We start from the raw sequence: 25,084 nt of genomic DNA, 5'->3' as shown, positions 1-25,084 counted from the left end.
GAAAAACATAGGCTTGTACAACACATACAGTGAACACTAATGTAATCTATGGAGTATAGTTAATAGCACAGTTACAATAATGTTTCATTAGTTGTAACAAAGATACCACTAATGCAAAATGTTAATAGGGAAAACTGTGTGCATGAGGTGAGGTATATGTGAGCTCTATACTTTCTGCATGATTTTTCTGTAAATGTATAACCTCTCAGACAAAGCAAAACAAAACAAAAACACTCCAGTAGTTCCCTACAAAGTGTCCAAGCTGCTTATTGTGACCAGAGAACCTCCATATCTCCACCATCTTATATCTCCTTCTTATCTGTCTCCCAGCACTTCTTCATATCATACACCTTAGGTTCAAAACTCAGAATTATGTGCAGTTCTATAAGCACACAAACTATGATTTTTTTTTTAATTTTTGCACATCTACCTGGGTCTTTTTCCTTCAGATAACATCTCAAACTGGATAACTTTTAAATATTGTGCTGGTTTGAAACTGTTATGTACCCCAGAAATTGCCATGTTCTTTTAATCCATTCTTGTGGGCACATACCTAATGTAGGTGGGAACTTTTGATTAGGTTGTTTCAATTGGGATGTTACCCACCCAATTCAAGGTGGGTCTAAGTCTGTTACTGGAGCCCTTTACAAGAGGATAAAAGGTAGAAACACAAAGAGAGGGGGCAGAGAAAGAGAAACACCCAGAGATATTTGGAGATAGCCATTGAAACCAGAACCAGGAGAGAAGGACCAAGATGTTGCTATGTGTCTTCCCATGTGACAAAGGAACGCTGGGTGCCCGCAGTCTTTCCTCAGAGAAGGTTATCTTCCTCTTGATGCCTTCATTTGGACATTTTCCTGGACTCAGAACTGTAAATTTGTAACCTAATGAAACACCATTGAAAAAGGCAACCATATCTGGTATATTGCCACCAGTGTATTAAAGTGGCAGCTTTAAGCAAACCGAAACAAATGCTTTAAAATCTACATCACATTCCTCTTCTTGGAAGGGTTCTAGACCATCTTTTCAATGTGAAATGCTGCCTCTAATCTGAACTTCTGTTCTCCTCTTCCACTGCCTGGATACGTAACCTTAGGCAAGTTAAGTAACCTGCCTGCGCCTCTCAGTTCACATCTGCAAAATGTGGGTAATAAGGAGAAATGCTTTGTAATATTATTTAGAGAATTAAATTAAAGCATTTAGGGAAAGAACATAATACTATGCCTATCATATAGGCAAAAAGCATTCAGTATACCCATTTTATTATTATTAGTAGTAGTACTGTTAGTATTATTACTGCCACCAGTGTAATCCAGGATCACAGATTCATAGCATTATAGTTCTGTGCACAATTTTCTATTTCTTTGACTCACTCTCACTTTTGATAAGCCTTGCATGCAGAGACTCTCACTTTAACTTGAAAATCCTTAGCACATGGTACAATGCCTGCCCAGTAATTTGAAGAAGGAATAAACAATTTCTGTTCTTTCCCTTTAAAGTTTCTGATATCCATGCTCTTTCTTTGGTAGTGAACATTTCTACTCTCCTAAGGGATAAATAGCAAATACCGGACATTAAAAGCTAAAGGTGTCATGATAGTCCAATGCTCTCTTATTCCCCATTCTCCACAATTGTTGCTGTTCTTAGATTTTCAGGGGACCCCCTTGACTCGGCTCTGTCGCCTTCCCCACGCTCCCCTTATTCCTCACCTTTCCTCCTTTCCTGGAAACTTGCCAATATTGCCGTTCAATCCTTTTCTTCGCTTCTAGGTAGAGTTTGTGGCCTCCAGGGACATTGAAAGTTCCTGCTGCAATATTTTCCATCAGAGCCTCTGAAAGGCGATTCAGTATAGCCTGGCAGTAATCAACAGATGCCTTCTCATTATGCAGTATAAAATCTTCCTTCTTATTCTTTATGATTTCCTACAAGGGAAATGTAGAGGCAAATCACCAGGAGACAGGAACTGGGGGAGTCAAATCTCAAAGAATGTAGTAGAAGAGTTGAACTAACTCTGGTACTTTTGAGGAAAGAATTCTAGCGAAATAGGGCATGCAATAAGCCAAAATCAGACTTGATTTACAACCAACTCTGAAACTCTCTTGACCTCCCTAGGCTGGGCTTCTGGTTCCTCATCTTTGAAATGTTAGGGTTGCATTAAATAATTTCTATAGTTTCTAGCAGCTGTAGGATTCAGTGAATCTATCTTCAATAACATGTTACAGATAAAAGCAATATAAATATAAAGAATGACCTCTTAGGAGATTCTTCTCAAGGAAACTGGGTTGCTAGAAATGGGAGTGAGTGCACAAGAAGATTGACCAGCTGACTAATAACTCAGGGCAGTTCTATTCAGGCTTGGAAACTATGCCAGTATTCATTTAAGGAGGAATCAGTGCTGATTTTGCTTCTGGGATTTGACAGATTCTGAATAAATTTCCTAAGCTTTGGTTTAAAAAAGAGGGAAGTACTGTCCTCTAGAATTCTCTTTCTCCTGAGTATCCAGACTATTTTAACCTGAAGATGAGCCATGGGGTCAATTATGTGGATGTTATGCATTGTTCCAGAAGGGTACATATCAGAAAGAATAAATGCTAAGGAAAAGTACCATGAGTTTCTTCTGGAACTCCTGGTTTTCGTCCTTGAAGGAGTGCTCCATAAAGACTGCCACAGCTTCCCTCTCACAGTCTGCATGGACATCCAGCAGTGCCTGGAGCGTGTCTGTGGGGAACCACACTCTCTGGGTCATCTGCTCCTTGTAGTGGTCGGCTGCCTTCTGCACGGCCGCCGAGTTCTCACGCTGGGCCAGCGTTGTCACTGCGTTCTCCAAACAAGGCACCGCTCCACTGTTGATCGCATCCACGTAGGTCACCACCAGAGTGCCCAGCCCTGATGAGGCAGGAAATTTAGGAGATAAATATCAGGTTCTCACTCACAAAAATCAAACATTCTGAGATTAAGATTCTAAAACCACATGCAGACACACACACACACACACACACGCACACACACACCCTACATATTTCTACTATCACCTTCATTTTTTATTATCACTTTCATTTTCCTGTATCTTAAAAAAATAAGAAAAAATTTAAATAACTACTCTCATCTGATGTTAACTGGGGGTGTCGGGAAAGCTTATTTCATATTAACACAAATTAAGATGAAAACAGACTATACAGCTAAACAGATGAAGCAGGATAATTTAGACAATATTTATTCCCAGTTCTTAAGCTTTCAAGAGACTCAAAGTTAATATTTATTTTGGACTGCTTTAAATTCCTAAGTATTCTTCCTGTGAAGAAAACATTACATATAAGCTTTCTCTGAAAAGACAGTGTATCTGTTTTTAGAACAGTTAGTGCTTTTGCCATCAATGATGGGGTACCTCATACATGTAGAGCCCAAGACATGCTTGGTGTTTTCGAGAGGGATTTATCAATCCCTTGAAGGGAAATAATTACTAAAATACACAAATTTCTCTTAAGTTTATGAATATTCTCTATATACTTTTATATATAAAATGAAACACATTATTGAGGAACATGAATTAAAATTAAATATTTGACACCTGCTACATATTAAGCTACATAAAATATGATTTTGTAAAAGGAAACTCACGATTCCCGGTGACCCTGACTCCCTCCCTGAGGGTTTTAGTCCTTGCATGGGTGAAGACATATGAACAGAAATTATTTGATTGTTCCTGGAATTTAGGATCCAGTTGGTTTTCTAATACATATTCAATATGGGCTAGGAACTCTTTTTCATATTTTGGCCGGTCAAAGACAAAACACTTCTGTTTTGGAAAGAAATGCCTGATGCACTCCCTGGATTTGTTGGAATTCTTAACTTTGGGATTCTCACCTGAGGAAAAGAAAAAAACAGGGATTACAGTAAGCACAATCTTGGGCCAAGGCAGCTAAAGATTTTTATCACTAGGAATTTTCAATATTTGGAGTTTGCTGTGCTTTAGGAACTCCCTTAACGTATTCATGTAATAGCTTATTACAGATCTAACTTACATCAGTGACATCTTTCTGAAGAGAAATTTTGAGAAATATCTGCCCCAGGTAAAGAAACCTATGGCTGGTATCCTTAGAAACAAGCATGGTGCCTAGATAATTTGATGTTTATCAAATGAAAGATTGAATGAATTAATAGTCAAATATCAATTTCAGGTCTATCTGCACCCATGTTGGAAGTAAACTATAGGACCAAAATGAAGAGGAGCTATAAACAAGGATACTGGAACAATGATTAGCATAGGACAGATGACAGCTTGTTCAGCTAAGGAAAAATTTTTTGATCAGTGCAAACAAGAGTTGACAGACTAAAAATAGGATTAGGTATTTTTCAATAGCAACTTCTGAAGACTAAGCACTACCCAAATGCAATTTGAACAACATGCCACTACTTTATAAACTCATTGGTTTTATCAGCCACCCACTTACAGGAAATAGGAGAGTACAACAAAGGATTTAGTAAACAGTGAAGAAGACTGATTGTTTTCTCTTGACCAAGCTGACAGCCTTACTATTTGGGCACCTCTACTTACTCCCTCCCCATCCTGAACATTGAAACTAATCTTGTAGCTGTGGGAATGCAGAGGAAAATAATTTGGACTGCAGGAAAAAAAAAAAAGAAAAGAAAAAGACCACTTCAGACACTGACTATTCTAAACAACAAACTTTCCCCCTACCTTCCTCTATTCTCTCTTTCACACCCCAGCTACCCAGGAGCATGAGAATCTCTTAAATGGGTAGTTGTTTGTTTTCCAAGTGGCCTAATTACCACAAAAGAAAACACACAGAACCAAGGGGTACTCATCAGCTCAGTAAATACCTCACCCATCGCAAACCAAACAAACCTAAGTGCAACCTCAGTAAATCACTCACCCCTTCCAGTGAACAATGTCTATCTTCCAGTGCTTTCCCCTAAACCCACTTACAGTCCTTAAAAAGATTGCAATCAGGCTTCTGCTAGACCAGATCTGAATAATTAGCAAAAACTGAAAGAGCCATCTTTCTCAAAACTAGGTAAACAGTTAAAGGGTTGTAGTAAATGGGCAAGTTCTGAACGAAGAAAACTCAGCTTTAAAAATGGCAGGAGAAGCTTGCAGGGCCCTTGCTGGCCCCTCCAACCACTCCCTGGCATGGTGGGTGCCAGACCGTGCTCACAAAGGTCTTGGGTCTCTTGGGTCTCTTCCAGAGGGACTAGAGCAACCCTTATGCCTTACGTGCACAACAGAGTGCCTGTAGGTTAGTGCCAATACATTCTGTGGCAATATGAAAGACTGAACCAGGAAACTCATCTTTGGCTTGCCCTCCCAGAACTTGCCTGCAGGCAGAAGGAGCTTACAGACAGCTGAAGCAATGTAAAAATCAGTGAAGTAAAAGTGGATTGGGGCAAAGGATTACCTGCTTTAAGTAATACAATAGAGCAACTGGGAGGGGGAGAAAGTCTATTTAAGAGGGGGTAGAGAGGGCATTTGAATTCCTGTAAACAGGTGAATTCCTAAGGCCATGAGCAAGCACAAGGCCAGGACAAGACACAGACTCAGAAAATACGGAGAGGATGCTACACTTCATATTTGACTCAAGCTGATCTTTCTGATAGGAAGGCAACTCTAAAGGAGAGCACCAGCCAATGCAAAGCCAGTTTGCAGACTGAAAGGTGTTTTTTGCATTTTGATTTTGTTAGCTACTGGCACTCAAGGAAATATCTGCCATATCAATATCTGGATACAAATATAAGGAACATATAGCTCAGGGACTAAATTCAAAAGTTAAAACTTTATTAAATTAAAGGGTACAGTGTGCAGCAAAAGATTACAAGATAAACAAAGAAACAGGAAATGATGGCCTATCCAAAGGAAAATGATAAAAATACAGAAAACATCAATGAAGATCAGACTTTGGACATGAAGACAAAGTCTTTTAAAAAATGATACTCAACATGCTAAGGGAGATGAGGAAAACAGAGGAAAGGAACAAAATGATAGGTAAACAATGAATGGAAGATATGATAACATTAATGAAGAAAAAGAATTTTTAAAAAGGAATCAAGTAGGAATGTTGGAGTTGAAGATCACCATAACAGAAATGAAAAATTCCCTAGAGGGTTTCAACAGTAAATTGGAACTGACAGTAGAAAGAATCAGTGAACTAGAAGACAAAATTGAAATGATTCAGGCTGAGTAGCAGAAAGAAAAAACAATGGAAAAAGTGAACAGTCTAACAGACATGTAGGATACAATCAAGAATACCGAGGAGAGTCCCAGAAGGAGAAGAAAGAAGGAAAGGTGCAGAAGGCATATTCAAAGAAATAATGGCAGAAAACTTCCCAAAGTTAACAAAAGACAAGAATATGCATATGCAAGAAGCCCAATGACCCAAAAGGTATAAACTTGAAGAGAGCCATGTCTAGCCATGTCCAAATGAGTCCAACTGTCAAAAGCCAAAGACAAGGAGAGATTATGAAAACTGCAAGAGAAAAACAATGTGTTACATACAAAGGAGTCCCATCAAGTTTATGTGCTGATATCTCATCAGAAACCATGGAGGTAAGACGGCAATGGGATGAAATATTTAAAGTGATGAAGGAAACAACTGCCAACCAAGAATTTTATATTAAGTGAAACTGTCTTTTAAAAATGAAGGTGAGAGTAAGACAATCTCAGATAAACAAATGCTGAGATAGTTTTTTTTACCACTAGACCTGCCCTACAAGCCATGCTAAAGGGAGTTCTTCTGACTGAAAGTAAAGGACACTAGACAATGGATAGAAGTGGCATAAAGAAATAAAGACCTCTAGTACAGGTAACCATAAGTGTAATTATAAATGCCAATAATATTATTTTGTGTTTTGAAACCCCATTTTATACTTCTTTCAGGTACTAAAATAAAAATACATAAAAAGTAATAATAAATTTAAGATTTTGGACATAAAATGTTTGAGAATAAATTTTCTAAGAAGTATAACAAAAAGGTGTGGGGAAGGAGGAGTACAGGAAGAGGGTAGGTATATGATATTAAAGTTAAGATGGTATCACATCAAATGTGGTTGTTACAATTTTTAGGATGGTAAATTTAAGCTCCATGGTAACCACAAATAAAATATATGAAAACATATACAGAAAGAAATGAGAAGGGTTTCAAAATGAAACAATACAAAAATCAAATAAATACCAAAGTAGGCATGAATGAAGGAATTGAGGGATAAAAAATGTATAAGACTTAGAAAGACAAAACATTGAAATGGCAGAAGAAAGTCCTGCATTATCAGGAATGACTGTAAATACATTAAATATTTACATTAATGTAAATTATTAAAGTCTCCAGTCAAATAGCAGAGATTAGCAGCTGCGTAAAAATCCATGATCCAACTATATCTTGTTTGCAAGAGACTTCCCTTCATTCCAGAACACAAGTAGGCTGAAAGTGAAAGGATGGAAAAAAATATACCACCCAAATAGTAACCCAAAGAGAGCTGGGTAGCTGTATTAATATCAGATAAAATAGACTTTAAGTCAAAAACTATTCAAGGACTGAGATCAGGGGCACAAATGGACATTGGCACACTAGTGTTTATGGTGGCACTATTCATGATTTGCAATGGATGGAGGTGGCCTAAGGTACATTGACTGATGAACAGAATGATGAACCGTGGTGTATGCATACAATGGAATATTGAGGGCTGCAAGAAGGAATAAAGTTGTGAGGCATGCAACTAGGTGACTGTACCTTGAAGACAGTACGATGAGTGAAATAAATCAGAAATGAAAAGAAAAACATTAAAACTCCTCATTAATATGGACTAACTATAATGTGAAAACTCTTGAGAATTGTATCTGAGTGCATAGGTTATCAGCAAAGGTGTATTGTAAAGGTTCCTAGATTGCAAGCTCTTACAGCAGTCACATCTATTCCTGAGTTGTAATAGATATTTCTAAATTTGAGATGCTGAGCTCTTTGTGTATAACCTGCTGGTCCTTAGAACTTCAGGTATCTGTGTGACACCTGAGACTCAGAGCCAGAGTTGGGCAGCTATGAATGTCAGCATTACCCCATACAGCAACTGTTAAAGAAGCTGAAAAAGAGATCAGGCTTCAGTTAGAGATCTGAACAAAATGGACTTCATTAGGACTAAAGTAAATCAGACTAAAGGGTAAAGTATGATATTGACTATGTTTTAAAACTTCAACTTCTGCATGAGACCAAAGGAAGAGATGCACATTTGGTGTAAAATTTGTATTTTCTGTACCACACTACATAATTTACCTTGCATAGTCAGTTTATTCAAACACCACAATGACATGGAAACTTGAATAGGAAGTGAGATCTGGTTGGTTTGGGTGAAGCCCCGACAAATCCCAGAGTAATTTGGGCAGAAAATAAAAAAGTATCTGCAAAGCCCCCTTGAGGGCCTGGGGGAAAATGTGGAAATATTAAGCTTCCCCACCTGGGGAATTCCTGATATTCTTGCAAGCATTGAGGACTACCAATTTGGAAGGCCGAGCCCTTGATCTTGGGGCTTGCTCTTATGAAGCTTGTTACAGCAAAGAAGAGGCTAAGCCTACTTATAATTGTGTCTAAGAATCACCCCCAGAGAATCTCTTTTGTTGCTCAGATGTGGCCTCTCTCTCTAAGCCAACACTGCAAGTGCACTCAGTGCCCTCCCCACTATGTGGGACACGACTCCCGGGGTGTAAATCTCCCTGGTTATGTGGGACATGATTCCAGGGGATGAGCCTAGACCCAGCATTGTGGGATTGAGAAAACCTTCTTGACCAAAACGGAGAAGAGAAATGAAACAAAATAAAGTTTCAGTGGCTGAGAGATTTCAAATGGAGTCAAGAGGTCATTCTGGAGGTTATTATTATGCATTAAATAGATATCCCTTTTTAGTTTTTAGTGTATTAGAATAGCTAGAAGGAAATACCTGAAACTATTGAACTGTAATCCAGTAGCCTTGATTCTTGAAGATGACTGTATAACTATATAGTTTATATGGTGTGACCGTGTGATTGTGAAAACCTTCTGGCACACTCCCTTTATCCAATGTATACAGACAGATGACTAGAAAAATGGGGACAAAAAGTAAATGAATAATGGGGGATGGGGTGGATGGGATGATTTGGGTGCTCTTTTTACTTTTATTTTTATTTTTTTGAGCAATGAAAATGTTCAAAAATCAAGGTGATGAATGCACAACTATAAGATGACACTGCGAACAACTGATTATACTTTTGGTTGACTATGGTATGTGAATATATCTCAATAAATTGCATTAAAAACTGCTCAAAGGATAAAAAATGTAACTATATACTGATAAAGTGGTCAATTTAACAAGAAGATGTAACAATTATATATACACATAACATTGGAGTCACAAAATATATATAGCAACTATTGATATATTTGAAGAGCAAATAAATGGTCCTATGTGAATAGTAGTGGACTTCAGTGCACCTCTTTCAGTAATATATAGAACATCTAGAAAGATGATCAACAAAGAAATAAAGACTTGAATGATATGATACCAAAGAGACCTAACAGACACATATAGAACACTAAAACCAACAGCATCAGAATACACATTCTTCATGACTGTAAATGGATAATTCTCCAGGATAGACCATATGTTAGGCCACAAAACAAATTTAAAAATATTGAAATAATATAATGTATCTTGTCTGACCACATGAAGTTAGGGAATGAAGTTAGAAATCAATAATAGCAGAAGCACTAGGAAATTCACAGATATGGGCAAATTAGACAGTGCACTGTTAAACAACCAATGGGCTAAAGAAAAAATTACAAGGGAAAGTAGGAAAGAGTTTGAGGCAAATTAAAATGAATACACAACATACCAAAACTTATGGGATGTAACAGAAACATTGCTCATAGGGAAATTAACAGCTTTAAATGCTTATATGAAAATGTAGAAAATTCTCAATTCAGAGACCTAACCTCATGACTGGTGATCTAGAAAAAGAAGAGCAAACTAAACTCAAAGTGAGCAGAAGGAAAGAAATAAAGATTATAGCAAAGATAAATGAAATAAGGAGAATCAATGAAAGAGAATTTGGATCTTAGAAAAGATCAATAAAACTGACACATCTTCAGCTAGCCTGAGCCAAAACAAAACAGACAAACAAACAAAAAAAAAAAAAAAAGAGAGAGAGAGAGAGAGAAAGAACACACAAAAGAAAACTTGTGGATTAGTGTGGATTAGGTTGGAACCTATTGGTTCAGTATTTCCATGGAGGTGTGGCCCCATCCATTCAGCTTGGGCCTTGATTAGTTTACTAGAGCCTTATATAAGCTCAGACATAAGGAGCTCGCAGCAGTAGCTGAGACAGACATTTTGAAGACAGCCGTTGGAAGCTGATGCAGACATTTTGGAGAAGGCCATTTTGAAACGCAATCTGGGAGCAAGCAGATGCCAGCCACGTGCCTTCCCAGCTAACAGAGGTTTTCCAGAGGACAATGGCCTTTCTCCAGTGAAAGTACCCTTTGTTGATGGACACTTCAAAGCCTTAAGACCGTAACTGTAACCAAATAAGCCCCCTTATATAAAAGCCAATCCATTTCTCCTGTTTTGCATTCTGGCAGCATTAGCAAACCAGAACAAGCAATACTACTGACCCCACAGAAACAGAAAGGATTATAAGAGAAAACTATGAACAACTGTATGCCAACAATTTAGAAAACCTAGATTAAACAGACAAATCCCTAGAAACATTCAAACTACCTACACTGACTCGAGAAGAAATAGAAAATTTCAACAGAGCAATAATAAGAAATCAAAAACTATCCAACAAAGAAAAGTTGAGCACCAGACAACTTCACTGGTGAATTTTACCAAACATTCCAACAAGGATTAACACCATTCCTACTCAAACTCTTCCAAAAGATTGAAGAGGAAGTAGCATTCCCTAACTCATTCTATGTGGCTGTTCTAGATTCCTAGGCTGCTTAAAGCAGAAACCATGAAATGTGGTAGCTTAAGCAATGGGAATTTATTCATTTACAGTTTGAGGTTGAGAAAATGTCCAAATCAAGGCATTATTGAGTTGATGCTTGTCTCCTGAAGACTGGCTGCCGGCCGCCCTTGGCTCCTTTGCCACACAGCAAGGCATATGGAGCACCTGCTGGTCTCTCCCTTCTCTTCCAGGTTTCACTGCTTTCAGCTTCTTAATTACATGGATTTTTATTTCTCTCTCTGCATTCATGCCTTTTGTAAAGGATTCAGTAATAGGATTAACTTCCATCCTGAATGAGGAGAGTCACACTTTAACGGAGGTAGCTTTATCAAATGATCCTATATAAAATGGGTTTACACCCACAGGAATGGATTAGATTTAAGACCATATCTTTCTGGGGTACATACAGCTTCAATCCACCACCTTCTACCTTCTGGACCCCAGGAAGATATGCTCTTTCCATATGCAAATAATGTATTCCATCACAATATTTGAAAAGTCATGAGTCATTTTAGTAATAATACTAAGTACAAAGTCTCATCAAAATTGTTATAGGTGTGCTCTGTCAAGGGGCACAATTCCCCTCTATCTATGGACCTGTGAAACCTAGAGAATAAGTTATCTGCTTCCAATATACATAGGATGGACAGGCACAAGATAAACATTCCCACTCCCATAGGGATAAAATAGAAGGGAAACAGGGGTCACAGATCCCAAACAATTCCGAAACTTTGCATGTAAACTCCATTAGATTTCAAAGTCTGAGAGTCATCTAGGGAATGATGTTTTGTTCTGAAGACCTGATGGAGTAGCAGCCCCACCCTTTCCAAGTGCTTGTGCAGCAGGCATGCTCTCCCCAAACACTGGGGTGAAGGCTCCAACCTCTGAGAACACTGGGGTGGTAGCACTTTTCCTGAATAACGGGGTCGAAGGCTCACCCTCTCCAAACTCTGGGGCAGACTCACCCTTTTCACTCACATGGGTGGGCCCGTTCTCTTGGCCCCAAGATGTCTTCAGTCCAGACCTCAGCTTCCATGGTTCTGCCCTTGAAGGGATTTTCCCTTCAACCTGTCCCTTTTCTGTCTCTGTTAGTCCAGGCTGGCAGTAGTTCCATTCATACATATCTCACAAAAAAATTTGTGTTTTGCATGTAGTACACAGGGGTCCAAACCATCAAACAAAAGAACTTTCCACAAATCCTTTCTGGATAATTGCATTTCCAATCCTGACTTGTACTGAAATGTCTGACTGGTCCATGTTCAGTTAAACCCTCACATAGAGAACTTTCCTCTGTGGACTCACTTTCGCAAAACTCAGAATCATCGACACCACATCAATTTCTGGTTTCTTCGTGCCCAGGAGTTCAGTTCTCCTCTTATTGCTTTCCTCTCACACTTTACTATACGCTTCAAGGAGAAACCAGGCTGTACTTTCTACACTTAGCTTAGAAATATTCTCAACTAAAAATCCAAGCTCATCACTTTCAAATCCTTCCTCCCATCCAACATTAGAACTCAATTTTGTCAAATTCTCTGCCATTTTAAAACAAGGATCGTCTTTCTTCCCAATAGCACATTCTATCATTTCTGTCCAAGATCTCATCAGAAGTACCTTTAGCACCCGTATTTCTACCAACAGTCTCTTCAAAGCAATATAGACTTTTTCTATCAAGTGTGTTCCGGTTTGCTAAGGCTGTCATTTTGCAAAATACTAGAAATAGACTGGCTTCTATAAAGGGGGTTTATTTGGTTACAAACTTACAGTTTTAAGGCCATAAAGTGTCCAAGGTAAGGCATCAATAACAGGGTACCTTCATTGGAGAAAGGCCATTGGCACTGGAAAACCTCTGTTAGCTGGGAAGACATGTGGCTGGCATCTGCTTGCTCCCAGGTTGCATTTCAAAATGGTGTTCTTCAAAATGTCAGAATTGGCTTCCAACAGCCATCTTCAAAATGTCTGTCTCAGCTACAGCAGCGAGTTCCTTCTGTCTGAGCTTATATAAGGCTCTAGTAAACTAATCAAGGCCCACGCTGCAGGGTGGGGCCACACCTCCATGGAAATTATATAATCAGAGTTATCACCTACAGTTGGGTTGGTCATATCTCCATGGAAACAACCTAATACAAAGGTTCCAACTTAATCAACACTAATATGTCTGCCCACACAAAATTGCATCAAAGAACATGGAGTTATTGGGGGACATAATACATCCAAACTGGCACAAAGTGCCTCAAAATTCTTCCAGCCTCTACCCACCATGCAATTCCAAAGCCATTCCCACATTCTTGACATTTGCAATAGCAGCCCCCCACTCTCCTGGTACCAAAACCTGTTTTACAAGTTTCTTAAGCTGTTTAAAGCCATGATATGAAATGCATTGGCTTAAACAACAGGAATTTATTAGCTTGAAGTTTGAGGCTGAGAAAATGTCCATACCAAGCTATCATAAAGGCAATGCTTTCTTCCTGAAGGCTGGTTGCTGGCCATCCTTGGCTCCGTTGCCACCTAGCAAGACACATGGAGGCATCTGCTGGTCTCTTCCTTATTTTCTGGGTTTTATTGCTTTCAGCTTCTTGATTCCATCCCTGGCTTTCTCTTTCTCTCTCTGTATTCTTTCTGCTTATAAAGGATTCTGGTAATAGGATTAAGCCCCATACTGAATGAGGGAAGTCACACCTTAACTGAAGTAGCCTCCTGAAAAGATCCTACTTACAAATTTGGAGAAAATATGTCAAAACTAGCTACTCAACAAGGATTTAATATCCAGAATATAAAAGAAACTCTACAACTCAAAACAAAAGGACAACCCAATTTAAAAATGGGCAAAAGACCTGAATAGATATTTATCTCAAGAATACATACATATGACCAAAAAGTACATGAAGAGGTGCTCAACATCATCAGCCATTAGGGAAATAAAAATCAATACCAAAATGAGATGCCATTTTACACCTTTAGAATGGCTACTATTAAAAAAACAAAAACAAACAAACAAAAAAAAACAGAAAATTACAAGTGTTGGAGAAGATGTGGAGAAATAGGAACACTTGATCATTGTTGGTGGAAATATAAAATGGTGCAGTTGCTGTGGAAGACAATTTGGCAGTTCCTCAGAAAGATAAATATAGAATTGCAATAGGACCCTGCAATCCCACTTCTAGGTAAGATCTAAAGGAATTGAACAGATATTTGCAGACCAATGTTCTCATTGCAACATTATTTACAATTAACAAAAGATGGAAGCAACCCAAGTGACCATCCTTGGATGAATGGACAAATAAAGTTTGGTATGTGCATACAATGGAATATTATTCATCTGTAAAAAGGAATGAAGTCAGCTATATATGACAATGTGGAACAAAGTTGAATACATATGTTCAATGAAATAAACCAGACACAAAAGCATAAATATTGCATGATTTCACTGATATGGAATTGTTAGAAAAAGCAAATTCATAGAGTCAGAAACTAGAAACCTTGTTACAAGGAGACACAGTGAAAGCAGGGAATGGGAAATTAATCTTCAATTGGTACAGAGTTTCTATTTTGGATAACGGAAAAGTTTTGGTAATGGATGATGGGGATGGTAGCACAACAATGTTAATATAATAATCATTGATATTTATATTTGAACGTGGTTAAAAGGAGAAATTTGGGGGTGCATACATATTAAAAGAATAAAAATTAAAAATAGGTCTGGACAATATAAATATAATATAAACTATGGACTATAGTTACAATTATATTGCTTCATCAATTTTAACAAAAGTACCACACTAATGCAAATTATTAATAATAGAGACAGCTGAGTCTGAGTGGGGGCATTTGGGGACTCTGTATTTTATGCATAGTTTTTCTGTACAACTTCACTAATAATAAAGATAATAAATAAAAAGCTTCCTATCTTTGTTTTGATACTTGAGAACTGAGTTCTACTCTCTCCACCACTATAGCCACCCCCTGAATAAAGTTATCCTTGCCTGTTTAACATTATACAGTGCTGTTTTTTTCTATGACATTAGAAATATTGTAAAAGTATATACTAGAAATACATCTAGGATGTAAAGTCACTTCCTGTAGAAGATACAACTATCCAAGTATGAGACTGCTATATCCCTCCTTAAGAATAAGATCTAACTGAGTGACACATGTTTTTTTTATTGTGATTTCATGTCTAACAATTATTTGTTTTCCTGAATGCTTAAAGGGAGTAGTGTGATAAGCAACACTAGTTGGTCTTTAGCATCCATTGCAATGTGAATACTAAGAAACAAATTACCTTAGTTGCAAATAGATTTTGAATAATTTCACTCTACATTAGGCCCTACCCTTCCTGGTTGAGATTAACTACAGTTCAATAAAACTTACCAAGGAATAACAACCTGACTCCCAGGCACCATTTGTATGGGTCTCAATCCAGTCCTCGAATAAATAAGGAGCCCCTGAGATGATGGACAGTGCCAGGTACCAAACCCTACTGGATCATCCCCTACCCCGATCAAGCTCTCATACCAGGAATCAGCTTCAAGGCATTCTCCAGGTACTCATCTTCGCTGATAGGATGGCCGTGTAACTTCAGTTCCAGGGTGAAATCCCGTACAGCCCAAATAAAGTCTGGAAAGAAATTTGCAAACTCTGGGGCATCTTCTACTCTACCAGGGTTTGGGGAGGACTTTGCCCTGATTAGTTCTGTGAGCTCTGTCACATAGCTAGGACTTGGCTAAGGAAAAAATTCCTACCAACAATTCCCTTATAAAATTTATTACAAAGACTCTCTTTGCCCCGTGTCCCCTCCTCTACCAAAGGCAACTCAGCCACAAGGAGTAAGAATCTGATTTGGTCTCCATTCCTATAAAGTCCTCAATAAAACATGAAGGATACTGCAGCTGCTCCAAGGCATCATTGTTGATGGTGCTCATGCTGTTGTAGACGAAGCAGCTGCTCAGGAGCACGGCCAGCGCGAAGATCCATGAGTCGTTCTTGGGGTCACTCTAGGGAATGTATTAGAGCAAGCACTTAGCAATGCACTCTTCAGAAACTCATTCAGTTATTTGTTCTATCATTTTTTCATTTATTATTTCGAATAGTATAATGTTGGAAGAAAGAAAAAAAACCTTTGAAAAAAATTAAAGGCATATTTCAGCTTTGGAAATTACATTTACATTTCTTGTGACTTCAGTCTCTTCATCTATAAGAGGATTCTGATGACATTTTCCCAAAGGGATTTTTTTCACCTTGAATGGGATGAAATAAGTTCATAAGTGTAGAAAAAAAAATAGAGCACCTGATGTGCAATTAATAGTTCAGTACTGATATCACATATTCATTTAACACTAAGTGTGTTACATGATTTGTATAGCACTAGTCACAATTAAGCACTCACTTGCAATTAAATTAAATACGTATAGGCTATTACTAAATGTTACCCATCTTGCTTAGTTACATGGAAGCAAATATACATATGACAGTTCCTCTCAAGATAGCTATCTCATGATACTGACAAACATTTAAAAAACAAATGGCAGCAAAGATGATAGTATGTGCAAAGGGTTTACATGTTGTAATGGATTTAAGCAGTAAAACCAATAGCCATTATATTGAACAAAAATGCTGTCTGTCAAGGTGGAACAAAAGCGATTGATGTTAGAGAAAGAGTATGTGTCTGATAGGAAAACTTCCTGGAAAATTTAAGCTGGGTGTAAAGGATTTGTAGAATTTCAACTTGGAGAAATGAAAGGAGCATGCAAGTAGAAAGACCTGCAGAATTCAAACTCAAGTTTTCTGGAGTTAGACTACAATAAGCACAGAGTTCCTTGGTCTAGCTGGAGCACAGCAGCAGAAGATAAGGCTCAGAAGCAAGCTTTGGTAGAGGATGATGAAGAGCCTTGAAGGCAGGCTAAACTGTTTGTATATTACCTAAATCATTGCAGAAGTCAGCAATTAGTTTAGTAAAATCTCATATGTGCTTGAGGGTCCCCAAGGAAATGCAAACTCTAAATCTAAACCTAGGAGATTCTATATGTTAATTTGGAAAAGAATATGTTCCTGATATAACCCATTTCCTAAATTCTAATAATTTAAAAGTAATCAGGAACAGAAGAAGCTGGACTTATGAAAAAATCATAATAGATTTTGACACCAAGAATATATCTGTGTTTGATATATCATTTTTTAAAGTAAGGACAGAATGTATGTCTCCTCTTGGGTTGAAATGGGGATTTACACAAATATAGATATATTTCCAATTTATTTTTCATGTTAGGTAAGAGAGTGAGAGATTATTCATTTTAGCCATAATATAAAGATTAACAACCTACCATCCCTTTCCAGGGATCCCACCTTGCTTTTCCATATCAAACCACCGATCACATGGCATTATATCAGACTGCATTCACGTGGTCTCCTCAATTGAACTGCAGACTGTTTGAGGGCAGGGCCTTTACCTTGCTCAGTAATATCTCCAATACTAAGCCCAAGGGCCTGGAACACAGCTGCTCAATAAAAGATTTATTAATTTGGATGAAATTATTCCCTTCAGTGCTCAGAAATAAAAGATTTTGCCTAAAATATCACATTATCCAATCTTACCTAAAAGTGAGGCCCAAAGAGACCAAAGTGTGCCTCATCCTCTGTAGTTGGATTTTGAGGTTTCATGAATAGATAGCAGTATTTAAATTACAAAGGATCATGAAGAGTTCAGGAGAAAATCCAGAGTAAAAAGGATTTCTCCATGCACTGTGCCTTACCTTTTCCACATCCCCCAGGCCTTCGGTGTCCAGAAGGACCAGGGTGTGGTTCGGCTTGGAGGGGTGGGGCACACACCACATCCAGATGCCCTTGGTTTCAGACTGCACCGTGGAGCCCAGAGGGAAGCCTGCTGGGGAAAAGTGTGATGTACAGTGACAGCAGCTAGGCCAGGAAGCCCAGGGACTTCAAAGTCTGACTTGTAAGGATTTAATTGCCCAAGGATATAAGATGGTGCTTTCTCTATTTCATCAAGGATGTCCTACTTTTTGTGTCATCTATTCACCTGCCTTTAACAAACTCTTCCACATTACAAAGTTTTATTTATTTATAACTGCTAATTCCATTTTACAGAGTAAAAAGCCTGTTTTCACATCTATGTAGCCTATCAATGAGCCGGGTAGGAGGAAAGGTAGGCTGCACAGAAGAAAGCTTTGATTTTTAACTTTTCAACAATTGTGACACCTAAACAAGTTAAGCTAGTTGAGCCTATTGTAATTAGATCAGGGTCTTTCAATACTCAGCAATAAACACGACAATTCACTCAATAATTATTTATTAAGTACCCATTATGTTCCAAGTATTTGGGATAGGTTCAAAGCTAAAGAGATAGAGCAGTAACTAAAATAGACAGAAAAACCTGCCTTTCGGTTCTTACAGTCAATGCATGTTAACCTGCTAATTTGTAAGTTTATGGGCCAGCCTGGTGTGGTCTGATCTTGATGGACAAGAGTATGGAGAAGGAGGAATGGATAGAAAAGTATACCATTAAAAGCTGTGGCTGCTGCATCTCACTTCTTCCTTGTTCTGAAGAAGCTTTAGAACTTAACTAATTCAAGAGGTTTCATCACCATTTAAAATGTATTATAAGAGGAACATTAATATTACATTCATAGTCAGTTTCTTCTGTTGAGGCAAAACAGAACTTCTTTAAGCCTTGCTGTGGGACCAGGATAGAAGAGGTGCTGGTGAGTGATAGATGCCACTTCTATATTCTCATTGTATGCCCATAATGATCACTACATTTGTCTCTGTTTGCCAGGCTGCTATGACAAATACCATACAATGGGTTGGCTTTCATACTGGAATTTATTGACTCACTGTTTTGAGGCTGGAAGTCCAAAATCTAAATATTGGCAAGACCCACTTTCTCCCCAAAGACTGTGGTGCTCTGGTGCTGGCATGCCAGAAATCCTCGGGGTTCCTTGGCTTTCTCTTCACATGGTGATGTCCTCTCCTTTCTCTAATGGGTTCCCCTGACTTTCTCCTTCTCCCTATGGCTTTCTCCTTATAAGGCCTCCAGCAATCCAGCTTAAGACCCACCTTCATTCTGTTGGGCACACCTTAACCACAAATACCATCTTCAAGAGGTCCTATTTAGAATAGGTTCATAAGGACATAGAGTAAGATAAAGAATACATCTAAAATTGGGGTACATAATTCAACCTAGTACCACAATGTCCTATATTTTCCCTAACATTTCACTTTTACATGCATGGTGTCAAGAACTCTGTGCATTGAACCACATGCAAGAGACTGATAAGATTTGGATATCCTAGTCTACCAGACATTCTGCAACACCAAGAGACTACACCTTAGTAAGACTTTTCATGAAGGCTAGCTAAACCCATATAAAGATAACAATGAGTTAAAATACCAATATGCTGGTTAGTTTTTCTTATAATCAAGTAAAGAAGCATTTATTGAGTGCCTACTAAGTTCTACACACTGTTCCTATTGCTGAAAACCTAGCAGCCAAAAATTCCAGATAAGTTTTCTAATTCTATAGGTTTGTATTTTAATATAAAAAGACAAACAATAAATGAGTAGAAATATAAAATATACAAAATATTTGCATCTTCCATTTAGTTTAATAGGAGGGACAACATGAGACAGGATGGACATTTGTGCAGAGCCTTGACGGAAGAAAAGGAGCTAACTCTGTGAAGGATCAGTAAGCACTGGGAAGCAGACAGAAGGAAAAACAGATGCAAAGACCTGTGGATAATAAAGGACCAGCATTTAACAAAAATAAAAAAGAGGCCAGTGTGGCTGTAGATGAACCATATAGAGAAAATAAAATGGATGATTTTGGAGAAATAAGCAAGACTAGATCATATTGGGCTCCAAGAAGTATGCGTTTTATACAAGTGTAATGGAAGCTCAAGGAAGGTATTAAAAGCATTTATAGTAAATATCATCCTGGTTGCTTTGAAAAGAATTGATTAGAGAGGTTCAAAGTGGAAATAAGGAAGCCACTTAGGATGCTACCAAAAATGATGGTAGATTAGACTAAGGTACAAATGAAATAGCCTCCCCGTGGCTTTCTCTCTGTATGAATTTCTTCTTCTTATAAAGGATTCCAGTTAACCAGATTAAGGCCCATTCTCATTCAACTGGGCCACACCTTAACTAAAATAGCATCTTTAAAAGGTTTCATTTACAACGAGTTCACAGCCACGGGAATACAGATTAAGATTAAGAACATGTCAAAATTTGGTACATAATTCAGTCTACCACATTTAGTAGGCGGAATAAGAACACTAACTAATTAATGAATTGGATGTAAGCGATACATCAAATGAAGTTTGAAGGATGCCTCCTAGGTGTGTAGCTTGAGACTAGGAGGTTGATGATATACATTGCTGAGAAGAAGATGAGTGAGAATGCAGAGGGCATATTGTTATTTTGCTCAGTTGGCTTGGTTTGGGGAGTGGAGATTGATCATGAGTTCTTTTGAGAACATGACAACTTTAAGATGACAACTTTTTAAAAGCAAAATTAAGTTGGTTCTGGGTTTATGAGTCTGAATCTCAGAAGAGAGATTAAGGCAAAAATATATAAATTAGAAAGGTATCAGAATAAAAATGACATTTAAAGACCAGAGTTTGGGATGATATCACTTTAAAAGAGGGCATAAATAGAGAAGGTGGGGTTTAAAATAGAGAGGAGTCCAACAAAGAGAGATTTGGGAAGAGAAGTGCAAATAGGAAATTGTGACAATAGATTTTTGCCTTGAAAAGAAGAAAAAATGGGGGTGGCAGGGGTAGACACAATGAGATAGAAGTACAGGGATTGTTTTTAAGTTATTTGAACATGTTTGTTCATTGATTGAAATGACTCACTAGAGAAAGCAACACATAAAGCAAGAGAGAGCAGGCATATCCGCAAGAGCTTAGAGGTTGAGTAGATTAGAAAACAATGGATTGTGAGCACTAATATGGGAGCTTTTTCTCTCATGGGAAGCAGAAATAATAGAAGTAAATAAAAAACATATGGGAACGGAAAAAAGGTAAGTTTTCAATTTTTCTGGTGAGAATTAGAATTAGGTTTGTTTGATAAAACAAATGGCCCCCGCACCAGCACAACACTCACCAATGTTCTCTCTTGCCAGACGGTTCATCAAGTAGGATTTTCCTGTACGATACAGCCCTGCAATAGCCACAACCACCACGGGCTGAGAAATCTTGTAAAGAATCTTTAAGGCTTTCCGGTTCACAGACAGCTGCTCATTCTTATTTTCCACCAGACACTGGGGGACCAACATGGTGGGTCCAGATGCCATGGTAACCTGCAAATCCAAAAGAACTGCTCACAAATTCATTCTCTGCCTCAAAATATGTGTACACCAGCTGAAGACTGGTGGAATGTCTTTACTTTTCTATGGCACAATATGTAGGCTAGCATTGGCAGGCCACACAGGGCATTTACTCATCATAATCTCTGATGATGGTAGCGATGACACAGGGGTAATTACCACTCTCCAAACTTTTATTTCCATGATAAACATAAATTTCAAGCAATGCTTATCATTCAGTGAGAGTCTACTACATGCTGAGCTCTGCATACCTGACCTCATTGATATGTGCAAAATTCTTGGGTTTATTATAGCCACTTTGCAGAAGAAGTTCAGAAAAGCTGAGGGATTTGCTCAAATGTATACAGTGAATAAGTGGTAAGCCCAGGTTTTGAAACCTTGATGGTCTGTTTCACAATGCCATGCCTTACACTCATTTATCTGACAAAAAAAACCTTCCTCTGTGGCATTGATTACCCTAGTACTCCTTGGTCAGGAAACTGCAGGAGCTTTCTATTGACTATCCTATACCTACAGTGCACTCTATAATATATTAATGTCATCAGATGGGCTGCTCTTATTTCTTCAGAGTCAGATCCTCATCCTACAAACCAATGAGCAGTTTCTAGACCAGGTTCTCTCTTTGATGGCCATCACCTCATCGGGGACACCAGACCACTTTGTATCTTGAGAAACATGCTTTCATGTTTCTATTCCTTGATATCCAGTCCTATTAATATTGTCTTTTACTTACTTAAGTGCATTAGATGAGCACCCTTTTTTTGGTGTTACTTTTAAAAAACCTTCTATTTTGAAATATTTTCAAGCTTACAGAAGAGTTACAAAAATAATACACTCCCCATACAGACAACCGCAATATACCCTAACTTCCCCACCAGAAACCCAGATCCACCAATTTCAACATTTTGCCAAATTTGTTGTATCATTGTATCTATCTATATATCTATCCATTCATCCATTTATATATCTATTTATTAATCCGTTTTCTGAACAGTTGAGAGTAGGTTGTACATATCCTGCTCTCTGAACACTAAATAATGCCATATACATTTCCTAACAACAAGGATATTTACTTTTATAACCACCTTAAGTGCAGATAACAAGTTCTAAAAATTTACCATTGCTATAAATTTTATAGTCTATATTCCATTTTTTTCATATGTCCCAATACTGTCCTTTTTTAATTAGAGAAGTTGTAGGCTTATGGAAAATTCATGTAATTAACACAATGTTCCCATATCCCCCCCCCCATTGTTGACACTTTGTAATTGTAACCTTTGTTACAATTGATGAAAGAACATTTAAATAGTGCTATTAACTATAGGCCGTTGTTTACATTAGGTGTATTTTTCCCACATACCATTCTATTATTAACTCCTTGTATTAGTGTCATAAATTTGTTACAATTCATGAAAGAGCATTCTTACATTTGTACTGTTAACCCAGTTCATTATCCACAACAGGGATCACTGTGTTATACAGTCCCATGTTTTACCTTCTGACTTTCCTTTCAATCACAAAACTTCTCCTTTCAATCACATTCACATACATAATTTAGCACCATAAATTACACTCACAGTAATGTGCTACAATCACCACCATCCATTTCCAAACCTTTATCATCAATTTAAATAGAAATTCTCTACAAATTAAGCATAAACGCCCCATTCCCTACCCCAATCTATCCCCTGGTAATCTATATTCTAGATTATAACTTTACGAGTCTGTTTATTATAATTAGTTCAAATCAGGGAGATCACACAGTATTTGTCCTTTTGTGTCTGGCTTACTTTATCTTCAAAATTAAGATTTAATTTGAAATAGTTAAGATTGAAAGTACAATTATTTCATGGGTCTCTTGGAAAATATTTGATTACCATTAAATTAAAATGTTTCTCTATGATATCACTATATTTTATAAGAATATACAAGCATAACATTAGGTTAAAAGGTCTCAAATATTAATTTTTATAGTTTATATGTTAAATATTTAAGATGTATCTATTGCTTTAAAAACTTTGCTGCTCTACAATTGACCATGTGACCATAAAGGAGCCAAAGATGGCTAAGTTACATTTTTGAGTAATTAAATGAGTATTATGGATAAAATCATTGTTACAGACCTAGAGGTTGTTTTAAGGTTTAAATAAGATGTTTTAAATTTAAATTCAAAGTTTTCAAGCAAAATCTTTTTCTTTTCATCTTGAGCTTTTAACTTAGCAGAGTCCAACCCAAAATACACTTGCAGTAACTGTTGAATTAAATGAAGATTAGTTTATGATAACTACAATGAGCATATTGGTCCATTAGATAGTATATATCAATCTGTAAATTATAAATTACAAAGATGCAAGGTATGAAAATAATTCTTCATCAGAACAGAACAGTGATCAGCTGAAAATACACAGCTTCTGTTCAACCTCCCTTTGTTGGATTCTTCAGGCTTTGGAGAACTAGGAATATGGGGGTAAAACATGAGCCCTTAACAGCCACATTATAATCACTGGATTTCTAGTCTCCTCTTCAGAGATTAAAATTAAGGAAAACTGGAAGAAGGTGTGAATTTTACTGCAAAATTTATCCATAAAAACCAGACCAGTCCTGTCTCAGCTGTGGTTAAACCACAAACTTTTAACTTCAAATTAACTATTTGGTGCCGTTTAATCCTTTCTAGAAGAGGTTTTCAAATTTTGATGTACCTGAGAATCCAGATCAGTGCTGACTAAAGAGTCGTTTTTTTCAACCATTAAATAAAGTTCAGTGATGTACTAAACGAGACTAAATCCATTCCTACATAAAGATTTATAGAGCTCTCTATAAATAAAGCATGACTAATAGATGAATAAGAAAATATTTCTTCCAATGACAGTTGTCTGTGAACTCTTAGACGAAGCCTATCTTTGCCTTCTGTATCCACAAGCTACCATCTCTAGGAAAGAAATGGTATTTGATAATTGAGATACTTGAAGATTACTGAGCTTCCCTTTTAAAACATCAGTTTAGAAGCACTTCTGATTTTCCCTGAGTACTTTGGATTTAAATCCACCCAACACATCTCCACTCCAGTATGGATCCATGGGATACAGTTGGAACTACATACTGCCTACCCAGCCACCCCCCGATCCAAGCGGAGACGCAGAGCAGCCTGAACAGACCCGCGGGGCAGACGGCGTATGGCCCCCCGGGTAGTGTTCCCGCTCCTCTCGCTCCCCTGCGCCAGAGTCTGCTCTTGAAAATGTGTTGGTACCGCTAGTCGGTCAGTCTGTTTGTTTAACGGAAATCTGCATGGAAAACAAAGTTTAGTAGCGAATTTACCTGGCGCGGGCTCTACCGACTAGGGACAGGAGGGTTTCTCAGCTGCTTTTGCTTGCTGCTTGCGCTCTCCTCCCGCGTCTTGCTCACTCCTTGCGCTCTCCTCCCGCGTCTTGCTCACTCATTGCGCTCAACTCCTGCGTTGGGAAACCGGACTGTTCTACAAACTGAACTCTGTAACCGGATATGCAATCACGCAAGTAAGGGGCAGGATAGAGAGAACCAGAATCGAAGGTATACGCGCTTTTTGAATTAGTAATTGTTGAGGATATTCACTGTTTTCACAGAGGCAAGAGACGGAGGGTGTGGGCTGAGGAGAGGTGTAAAGGTCGCCTTTGTTCCACACTTTGCTGCTGAAACACAGGCTTGTCCCTCTTTTCGCAGTTGGCATAGTTTCCTTGTCTCCTACAATGAATACAGAGCACCAGGGGTAAATGTTAGTA

At 37.9% G+C, this 25,084-nt stretch overlaps 1 protein-coding gene across 2 annotated transcripts in view; it reads right to left on the bottom strand.

Annotated features, from left to right (window-relative positions):
• Nucleotides 1-24,810, bottom strand: part of LOC119527059 (guanylate-binding protein 6-like) — a 39,889-nt gene extending 15,079 nt beyond the window's left edge. The window contains exons 1-8 of one of the 2 annotated variants that reach the window (XM_037826693.1): nucleotides 24,645-24,810; nucleotides 21,107-21,302; nucleotides 17,734-17,864; nucleotides 15,869-15,978; nucleotides 15,500-15,696; nucleotides 3,619-3,864; nucleotides 2,606-2,886; nucleotides 1,710-1,922 (exon numbers count right to left, since the gene is read on the bottom strand). In XM_037826693.1, the coding sequence (XP_037682621.1) occupies nucleotides 1,710-1,922; nucleotides 2,606-2,886; nucleotides 3,619-3,864; nucleotides 15,500-15,696; nucleotides 15,869-15,978; nucleotides 17,734-17,864; nucleotides 21,107-21,296 (1,368 nt within the window). In that variant the 5' untranslated portion in view covers nucleotides 21,297-21,302; nucleotides 24,645-24,810. The remainder of the gene's footprint in view (nucleotides 1-1,709; nucleotides 1,923-2,605; nucleotides 2,887-3,618; nucleotides 3,865-15,499; nucleotides 15,697-15,868; nucleotides 15,979-17,733; nucleotides 17,865-21,106; nucleotides 21,303-24,644) is intronic. The other variant, XM_037826694.1, reaches the window with a different exon arrangement.
• Nucleotides 24,811-25,084: the final 274 nt, after the last annotated feature.

The sequence above is a fragment of the Choloepus didactylus genome, chromosome 2 (assembly GCF_015220235.1).
Source record: "Choloepus didactylus isolate mChoDid1 chromosome 2, mChoDid1.pri, whole genome shotgun sequence".
Classification (NCBI taxonomy): domain Eukaryota; kingdom Metazoa; phylum Chordata; class Mammalia; order Pilosa; family Megalonychidae; genus Choloepus; species Choloepus didactylus.
The sequence above is the reverse complement of the archived record's forward strand: the minus strand, read 5'-3'. Positions and strand labels throughout refer to the sequence as shown.